The 11162-nt window shown below is 28.9% G+C and overlaps 1 protein-coding gene across 1 annotated transcript in view; it reads right to left on the bottom strand.

Annotated features, from left to right (window-relative positions):
• Positions 1–4226: 4226 nt before the first annotated feature.
• LOC106688173 (proteoglycan 4) overlaps positions 4227–11162 on the bottom strand; it is a gene marked incomplete in the record, with an annotated part of 68260 nt that continues 61324 nt past the window's right edge. The window contains 3 exon segments of the mRNA XM_067048114.1: positions 4227–5539; positions 7618–7889; positions 9767–9865. Coding sequence (XP_066904215.1) covers positions 5337–5539; positions 7618–7889; positions 9767–9865 — 574 coding nt within the window.

Genomic DNA, 11162 nt, shown 5'->3' with positions numbered 1-11162 from the left:
TATTCCTCTCCGTCCTTTGCATTTCTGTATATTAATTCATACTTTACTTAGTACTAGAGCCGGGAAGAAAAAAAGGCAGTTATCTCACCCTAATTTTTGATTACTCTAATGAAAATAGGTATAATTACTAGTCAAAATAGATGAGTCTGCCAAGTATAGGTAGGAGGAATAAAAAATGGCGGCTGTTTCAAAACATTAATTTTTCATTTGGAGCTCTATATCTTAAAAACTATCAACAACACTAGAAAATTTAAGAGAATCTTATTTAAAGAAGATTAAATTTGCTGAAATATTAGCCCTAAAAGAGCTATTAACGTCCAATAGTTTTTGAGATATAGCTTTTTAAAAAGCATAATTTCTCAAAAATCTACTGAAAGATTAGTACTTCACTAATTTATTTTGAGAAATCTATGTCTCAGGAACTATGTGATGTACAGATGTCTATTAGCACTCAAATTAAAGCTAGTTTAATGGACTGTAAAGAAGTTTATAACCTTTACCTTCGTAGGAATAGTAGTTTTCATGATATATGCTAAAATAAATTGATTTATAGTTGTTCAGACAATAAGTTTGATTTATGAAAAACTTCATTTCAGAAACCATTGAACGTACAGATGTCTGCCAGCGTACAGTACTGTCGTGACAGTTAATAGTACAAGTAATGTCAGTAAAGCAACTGTCACATTTATACGGTTTCACAGTTGAACTATTGTGTTGAACACTTTCCGTTATTGCTCCAAACCTTTAAGTCACTGCCAACATGTAACTATTTGATAGTTGCAGTTATGACAGCATCCCTGTCAAGATAAGTTTACAGTAGTGACAATGAAGGCCTGGCATGATCATTAATAGTACAAGTAATGTCAGTGGACTAACAGTCGCATTAACTGTCATATGTATACACCTTGACAGTGAACTGTCGCAACATATTAACCTTACCAAATGTAATGAGGACAGGCGGGAAAACATTGTTCCTCTATATCATCCCCAAAAAGTAAAATTGTATCTATCCCAGGTCCTACAAATAATTCTTCCAGGGACTAACACCAATCCAGGAGGAATCCCAAAATTTACCCGAAACCTTAAAATAATGGAATTATAATGAGGAATTATTTTGTCATAATCTAATTCAAATAAAAATTTAAACGACTATTTAACTATAAAATTTCTTTCCTAATTCTCTTATTCACTTAAATCTCATTTTCACTTCCAAAATTGCTCATCTTTATTTATTTCTTAATTTATAACATATTCTTATGATGTATATATCTTTATTGAACACCTTAAGTCAAACTCGCTTAATCCTTTATTAATACAATTTCATCCAAACTCTCTTTATCTAAATGGTTTTCAATTTATTATAACCAAACTAATTCACCAAATAGCAGTTAAATCAGAATCGAATTAGTCTATTATGTGAAATTTCAATTTCAACAAGTTCTTATGATGCATATGTCTCATAAAACACATTAAAAGCTTAACTCTCTTAATCCATTTACATGATTAATTTTTCTTAACAAAACTAATTTACCACTCACTACCTAAATCATAATTAAATTCATAATTATTTGACATTTCTAACAGATCTTTTAATTCAGAATGTCAAAATAATAGTTCAACCAACTGCAGAAATAAAAAAATGTAGAAAATAATAGTTCCGATTAGCATCGTTAGAGGCCAGCACCATACAAACTGTCGCTTCCCTAGTCCAAATATAGCTTGAAAATATTTTTTAATAATAGTTCCCTTAGTTGACTACAGATAACAGCACCAATCAAGAATGGTAAGAAGTAGTACTTCCGATAACAGCCGAAAGAGACCAGCACCATCCAAACCACCATTTCCGAAGTCTAGCAAGAAAATTTTTGTTTTACATTAGGATATTAGGAACGCACAGGAGCTCAACAAGTCCGTCAGCCGTTACGATTGTGTTGGAACAAATCAAGTGTTCCAACACAAGTCTTAACTATCTGATCCAAGCAGTTGAGCTCCTGTGAGTTCCTAATATCCTAATACAAAATAAAAATTTCTCTCTTAGACTTCGGAAATGGCTGTTTGGATGGTGCTGGCCTCTTGCGGGGGTTAATGGAATTACTACTTCCTATGTTTCTTGATTGGTGCTGCTATCTTTACGCAGTTAGCCGAACTATTATTAAATAGATTTTCTATCTAAATTTGGACTGTCTTTAGATAGTTAGTTGAGCAATTATTTCAACATTCTAAATTTTCATTACATGTATTTTTTTCTCTTTTATTTATCGGAGATAAAACGGTGTATAATTTATTCATCTGTGTTTTAAATTAGTCAGTATTTATTATTATTGATTTATGTTCATTCCTTCATGCTCTTATTAACTTAATAAACTGGATATAAAGTATGAAATAGTAAAATAAAAATTAAATATTGTCCTTTAAAAAATATTATTGTTTGACTTTAACTATGATAAAATAATTTCACCTATTTATAAGTGTGTCTTGCTTTGTTATAATAAGGTCAGTTAGAAACTTCAAATAATTTAATTATGATTTAAATAATGTAAAGTAAATTAGTTTTGTTATGAAAAATTAACCATTTACATGGATTAAGAGAGTTAGGCTTTTAATGTGTTTTATGAGGACATATGCATCATAAAAACTTATTGAAATTGAAATTTCCCATAATAGACTAATTTGATTCTTATTTAATTGCTGTATTGTGAATTAGTTTGGTTATGAAAACCATTTATATTAAGAGAGTTTGGAAGATTAATATGATTTTCTCTAATTATATTAATATATAAGTGACACCTCTATTCCCCAATAGAAAATACAACCCCCCTTGAGCAGTTAGCATTTGAGTTATTTGGTGTCACATTTTTGCCTACATTATTTTACTTATTGATGAAAGCAACTTTACTAATTACTATGATGTCTTATTAATGCTTTAAATGATTTTGGCATGAATAAAGCATATTTACTGAATTTTTGTATGCTTACATCCCTTTTAATTATTTGATTTAATGATAATTCTTCAAACAAAAATACATTGATTATACTTACATCCTTTTAATTGCTTACTTACATGATTATTTTTCCATTGAATGAATATTTTTTGTTAAAGCAAAAAATTTATTTACAACAAAGAGGTTGAAAAAAATTAAGAAAAAACTATAACTCAACAAATAAAACATTTCATTAATTTAAGCAATAATACAATAATTATTTATACTTACTTACCTTTTAATTATATTATGAAACAATTATTTTTTCATTCATTCATATTTTATCACATGACCCATAAGTTAGGCTGGGAATACAGAGATTAACAGATTAGTTTCAAAATATTGGAAAGGAACTCATTTTTTAAAAAAAGGACAAAACCTAAAAATTGACTGAATTCCCCTAAGGACTAAATGGTCACCTTATTATAAGCTTTATTACTATGTATCAATAGATTGATCGGTCAGCAAAGTAAAATTTCTTCAGCATGATAGATTACTTGTGACTTCTTTTTCAGTATCTCTTCTCTATCAAACATAACTTCCCTATTTGATCTAAAAACATTTTCATACATGTTTTAGCAGAGCTTTGCAAAGTAGGAAATATATCCAGGAGGTGGAAACCGTAAAACTATTCATTTGCAATATACTGAAAATTGTTTTTGTTTACTTTAAAAAAAAAAATACATATAAGTCCTTTAATCAAGAGATAATCTATAATATAGAAAAACCAAAGACCAAAAATATTTATTTTTTTACTCAGGGTTCTCTGAAGTGTTAAAATCAGAAAAACATTCTTCCTTGTATAATCAATGTGGTAAAACACGAGTTGTGTACAAAAATTTGTCTGACTCAGTTACAATTATTTGTCTACTTTTTATATCAAATCAAATGTTCAGTATAATGCATTTATTTACATCATGGAAATAGATTAGGTCTGTTCTAACAGTCCAGAGCATGTGTAGCAGGGGTTCTACCTCCCAAAATCTGTACTGCACATGCTCTGAATGGTCAGAACTGGTTGTTAAAGCAGACCTATTAAACTTAAAAAAAAAAAAAAAAATTAGTCTACATTAAAATGTAAAATAAATATCTCTATAGGTCCCACAGATCCTCCTGTCACACTGAAGATTGTTAACTTTAAGGTTAAATCATAATTTTAATGTGAAGTCATATCTTTAAATCAAGACAAAGTTTTTGATTCCAGATTTCTTTTTATCTTAAAACATAGGGAAATAAAAATAGAAATATTTGACAAATACATTTTATTTACACATAATTATTTATAAAATATTTCTCTTGGCACAGTTTGGAAAAACCAAAAGTAACTTACAAAAATCAACATATAGCATAATAATAAATATGCAGAGCACAACTTGCATTATGTATAACAAAATTAATTTTTTTGATTAAATAGTGCATAAGCACTGGGAAATTATCATCAGTTTGTAACAGAATTTTTTTATTACTACTTAATACATTATTAGTAAATTTTCTTTCTCACATACTTAAACATACATTTATATATATTTACTATTTGTTGTTGGCAGTGTGAAATTAAACTACCACTAGTTCCTCATTTCATAACTCCTAATTCATCTAACAACCACAGATTAATCATGTATAACTGTACAAGTTTACAGATTTTTTTTATTTCAGGATCTAAAATATATTGTTACATCCTTAAAAGAATTCTGTCTTTGGTCTACCTTTTAGTTAGGTGATAAACAAAAGAAATTTAATTATTACAAAATAAAAAGTAGATTTCATTATTTATCTACCAGTTAAATTAAAAAAAAAAAAAAAAAAATCTGTATGGACATATATAATTAAGACAAATAAAAAAAAAAAAAAAAAATCTGTATGGACATATATAATTAAGACAAATGAAAATAGAACATAAGAATTCATCTCTGTAAACTAAAACAGCCAGAATCGATTATCATACACTGTATTACAAAAATTCATGCTTTTATTTTTGTTTTTGGTGTATGCTACCAATAATATCAGATATCTATATGATCAGGTTATAAAACACGTGGAAGTAATATCATACTGGTAATTAAAATTGATATTGACTTGATAGTCATATCCTGACCATGTCCAGAAATAACGTTTCATGACTAATTACAGAATTCAGTTTGAAAGAAATATGATTTCATAATTTACAGTAATCAATAAATTTTAAAATTTCATTTTTTGCCTTACTCCAAAAAGAGCTAAAAATGGTAGTAAATATTTTACTACACAAAAAAAAAAAAATAATAAAAAACATTCATTGAGTAAACGATTTACTTTAATAAATAGGAATCCCCTAACAAAATAGACTCAAAGCCAACATCTTACATTACCAAGGCTTTAATGATCACCAGCTGGTTGGATTGGAAGTCTCCTATTAATTGGTCTCCTCCTTCCTATTAGTGAAGCCAATTTATTTTCTGTAGTATGAGGTTGCGGCTCAGTGCTGCTCGGTGGAGGAGTTTCAGTCTCAACTGGAGCTGGCTGTGTTGTTGTTTCAGCAGAAGCTTCCGATTCAGTTGTTCTTCTTCTATTGTTCAGTCCTAGAAAAATTATATAACATTAAAAATTATATTTAAAGCTACAAATCTCATGCTATAGAATTTGGCACTACCTTAGGAATGCCTTTTTGCAGATGATTCAATAATTAAACTACTCATAAGCTTGTGATATTAGTAACAATAGTCATTATTCACAACTTGAAACTGATGTAAGCAGCTTTTAACTTGAAATTTATGTAATAATATTTACTCTTTAATAAGAACATATCTGAAAAAATGAATCCAACCTCCCATCCTCCAGGACATCGAAAACCACATATTTAATTGAAAATGATCATACAAAGTAAAACAAAATGGCATTAAAAATAATAGCCAAAGTATGGTACCTTATTGGAAGTCCAATATCATGGTCCACCTTATAATATTATAAGCTTTATCAGTTAATTATTCATGATTCATTTTCTATAAACTTTTTCTTAAGATCTTCTACTTCATCAACAATAAGCTTAGTATTTTTCCTTAACTGCTTTTTGTCATCATTAACCAGCTCAACAACTATTTCTGTTCCAAATGTTTCATAGGCCTCTTCAAGAACAACTTGAAATATCTCACATTCAACATTTTCAGTTACTTTACTGTCGTTATAACCTCTTTCCGTCAGGCGACCATTCAAAACAGAAATACTAGCCCTTATTATGTACACTTTGTCAAACCATTCCTTTGGAAAGAACTCACATGAATGATATTCAATTATCAAACCGCCCTTTTCAGCTTTCTTTTTCAATTTAGCGATCACCCTATCTTCATCTATTACTTCACAATCCATCTCATCATCATGTTCCTCAATTAACTTCTTAGAAATGGCAAACTCGCTAATGTTTATGTATTTAAGTCCAGTAAGTTTACAAACTTTCTTAGCAATACTTGATTTACCTACTGCAGGTGTCCCGGCAATAAGGATGTTTGGTTTACTTCTGGACATTTTCATAAAAGAAATCAATTGAATACCAATTTCAATCTATTCCACACTAACTAACTTAATAATAACCACTAAGACCACAACAAAAACATGCTACCTGAAGGCACTAATCTATCAGGTTATGGATATTTGCCAATGTGGCACTTTACAAAGAGGTTAGAAACAGCACATGGGAAGGTAACATAAAGTGGTGGAGGGAGAAGATATCAAGGACAACCAATCTAGGGACCTAATGGGTTAAGGCAGAGTTGGGTAAAACTTGTAACTAAACTACTAATAAAATTAGAACTTCAAATACAAAATACTTTTAGTAAAGCAAAGTATTTCAAATATAAATTACTGTCAAGTATTTTTGAAGAACAGTATTTCAAATACAAATTATACTTGAATGGAATATGGTCCGGATGCGGACAAATTATACTCACATATTTGGGAAGAATAGGACTTTGTAATTGAAATACTTATTCATAAATATTTGAAATTCTTATTAAACAGCTGCTAAATAAGAGGTGCTTTTTGAATAAGTTTTAGTTTTTACAAAACGAATAGAAAAAGGTTTTGGGAATAATTGGTCCACAGTTAATCCCATGATATAGTTTCTGTCACGACAGCATTTACTGTCATGGCAGTAGAGTCGCAATAGGTCTAGCATGTTAGCTGACAGGACATATCGTAATGAAAAACCATTTATCATATCAAAGATTATATATTTCAATTTTTTGTTAATATGTAACTACTATGTTTTTTTTATGAAAACCTACATTTAAAAAAATGGGTAAAAAGTTATATTTTAAGGGTTAACAAAAATATATTAAAAAATGATAGTTTTAAATATAAATTTCTAATGAAATTAATTTATAATTGAAACTCTATTGAATATAAATTAAAAGTTATTGAAATACAAGATATCAAATACAAAATAATTTTTCTAATTTGTATTTTTTGCTTAAAATACAAAATAAAAAAAATTGTTTTCTTGTATTTCGAAATATATTGTCGAGCTCTGGATTAAAAACCAGCTTATAAACATGCCTTTACTTAATCAGAGGTCAAAAAAAGCTTAAAGTACTTTATCAATACTGTAAGGGTTAATAAATTAGGTTGTGAGTTTCAAAATAAAAATGACAAAAACAAAACTTACCAATGAGAGGTCTCCTTTGGTTGTTGAATGGTCTTGTTTGTGGGACAACAGGTTGGACCTTGAGCCTGGGTCTAGACCTAAGCTTTGTGAGTGCATCTCCCTCTGAGTGTGCTGGAGCCTCTGGTGTAGTGGCTGCCTCTTGTTCAACGGGTGCTTCAGAAGGTGCTGGGGATGGTGCAGCTGTAGTACTTGCGCCAGGTCTCAGAGGCCTCAGGTTTAGCCTTGGACCAGGCCTCAAAGGTCTGGCTCCAGCAGTACCCCCAATTCTTACCCTACAATATTTAAAACTAGTACATAAAGACTGACAAATAATAGAAAACCATTCAAAATAAATAATGAAATTTTCTTTTATGAAATAACAATAACAGTAGACAACATGCCTATACCCTAATTGGAAAAGCTACTAAGAATAGAAAGGAGGATCTTAAGAAAATCTATGCACCCAAGAAAACACAGGAAGGTTACAGGGGAAGATCTAAGGAAGAGATCCACAGAAAAATCAAAGACCTGGAAACCGAGATAAGAATCAGAAGGCTGATGTTCTATGGGCACATGAAAAGGATGAAGGAGGAAAGATTGAACAAAAAAGACCTTTAACAAAATTTTTAGCTACAAAAGCATGAGAGTATACACAAGGCAAATAAGAGAAGAATTAAAGAACCTTAAAACTTCAGATACTGACTGTCTAGATAGGGATACATACAGGAAAAAAGAGGGATGTGATGTGGTCCAAAGGAAGAAAATCAATATTCCAAAAGAAGCCTAACCAATGATATTCGCGCAGTCTCAGTGGCCGGTAAGTGATTCAAAAAACAAAACACTAACAGTAGGAAATTAGAAAATAATACATTTCATGTAGTATATTCCTATATTTTCTCACCATGCACATATTTCATTTTTTTTATCTATGTTTTGGAGCTCTTCTTCTCCCTTTTCTTAAGATTGATACATCTGAAATTTCACCATTATATATACATTACATATCAATTTTATATAAAATACAAAATAGTTATTTAGTTATTTTTTTCCTTAATAGTATACCTAGTCCTAATCAATATAAAAAAATTTGTCATGTTTAAGTAAAGTTATACTGTGCACTACTACTATTTTTGTTATTAGTTATTTTTGCATTATCAAAAATAGTATATTAATTTTTTTTTTTTGTATTTTTTCATTAGTTATTTTTTGAGCTTTGTTTAATATGTTTTCACCTAGTTTATTTTTGTGTGTATGGATGATTGGGTAGGTAATTACAAATTTTATTATTGATCATTGGTTTTTTTTTTTTGACCATTTTCATATTATCTTAATTTAATATAAATTCCATGTAATATTGTTAGCTCCATGTTATATGATCTAATGTTGTTTATTGTTTTTTCAATTGAGTATAAAAAATAATATTACAATTAAAGACAAAAACAAATTTATTGAAGGAATAAAATTAATTGTTAATAATGGCTTCTTTAAATATAATAATGAATACTATATGCAAGCTGGGGCCTGCCGATGGGATCAAACATGGCCACTAACGTGAAAACACGTCAATGACTTGTTAGTAATAATAAAATGGTTCAACAGCAAGGATGACAAATTAAAATTAAAACACCAATTAACAACAACATTAGATATCTGGACATGGAATTAATATTAAATAAAAATTATATGAAAATATAAATAAAATAGACCAACAGAATCAATAAGCAGTAATAAAATTTTAAATTACCTATCCAATCATCCATACACACAAAAAATAAATAAGGTGAAAAACTTAATAAACAGGACTTAAAAAATAACAGATGAAACAAACATATAATAAACAAAAACATTTATAAACAATATATTGTTAGAAAATGGAAATTCAAAAATACTGAAAAACAAATTATGGTACAGTAATAATAAAGGAAAAAATAGTTAGGAGAAGGGCCAAAATACAGAATATGATAAAAAAAAAAAAAAAATGAAAACAAGATAAATATTCAAACCACAATTACAGATTATTATAAAAATATAAATAATAATGAACATATGACACATAAGGATCAGGAGAATGATGAAAGTAACATAAGAATCACTGAAATTCTTTAAAATAAATTACATACCAGAATTAAATTAATAAATAAAACATTCTATTAAATTAATAATATCTTACCTAGGCTTTGCAGTGGTGGATGTGGATTCTGCTTCTTCTGAAGGTTCTTCTTCTTCAACAGGAGCTGGTGTAGTGGAAACTCTACCTCTAGTCCTATATCTAATCATATAAATACAGTTTTAAATCTCTCTCTCTCTCTCTCTCTCTCTCTCTCTCTCTCTCTCTCTCTCCCCCCACACACACAAAAATACATACCTACATACATTATAATAATATTTTAATATCTCCAGTGAAGATGCATTGGAATTGATATATAAATGAGAATAAGAAAAAAAATATGTATGTCATAACTCTATTAGATACTATGAGTTTATATGCATAGAAGGGTGTATTTAGTATATACTATATTAAGTATCATGTAGTAATCAAGTAACATGATTAAATGTTTTTAGGTGAATAAAAGTAGAAAGATTTAATATTTGTTTTATAATCTTAAGCTAATAATTATTTACAATTTATAGTTAATTTTTTTTAAAAATTGAATTATCTTTATTTATAAGAAGATGGCCAGGGTTGCGGTCAAAAAATAACAAATAGTTTATAACTATTTAATGTCCGATGTTTCGCCCCACTTTGCAGGGTTTCATCAGGGCTGTTCAAAGTGATAGGTCAAACACCATGTCTGTTTAGCCTATCCAACCCTGACCATCTTCTTATATTTAAGTTTTACGGACAACTATATATATGAATTATCTTTATGTATTAAATTACATTTGGATGGATTTGACTTATCAAACATGACTTAATCCATTTAAACATGATTTAGGTATTTTTGTTATTTTAAATGTCAAAATAATTTGTTTGTTATATTTCAAATTAAATATGTAAATTGTTCAAGGTCATAGAGGAAGTCCAATGGTTACCTCAATGGAAGTAAGCAAAGACAGCATAGTGCAGTGGTTTCCAACTTTTTTTTTTGGCATCAGAACTTTTTTGGTACTAGTAGGAAAATACTCTACACTAACATTTGACATAAATAAATTATCAAAACCCATCTTTTCAGCAAAAGCTAAGGAAGGCTAGGATATCTACACAAAACCTAAGCAAAAGCTAAGGAAGGCTAGGATATCTACACAAAACCTAAGCAAAAGCTAAGGAAGGCTAGGATATCTACACAAAACCTAAGCAAAATTGAAGGAATCTGAGACGTTAAGATTCAAAAGTGTGTTGTGCTAATGTGGAATGACCCCTTTCTAAATTATTGTGCAGAACCTTGGTTGGCAACCACTACCATAGAGTGTAGCATTAAACTAAAAATGAATATATCATTACATAAAATTACTAAACTGTAATACTAAACAAGTTTTTTTTTGTTTTTTTTTAAATAAGGAGATCATGGTGTTTATTTTGAATAGTACATTTTGTCCAGATAGTAAAATTAATTTTTAAAAATTCA

Source organism: Halyomorpha halys, unplaced genomic scaffold (genome assembly GCF_000696795.3).
Source record: "Halyomorpha halys isolate HHAL.00 unplaced genomic scaffold, Hhal_1.1 Scaffold1067.1, whole genome shotgun sequence".
Taxonomy (NCBI): Eukaryota; Metazoa; Arthropoda; class Insecta; order Hemiptera; family Pentatomidae; genus Halyomorpha; species Halyomorpha halys.
The sequence above is the reverse complement of the archived record's forward strand: the minus strand, read 5'-3'. Positions and strand labels throughout refer to the sequence as shown.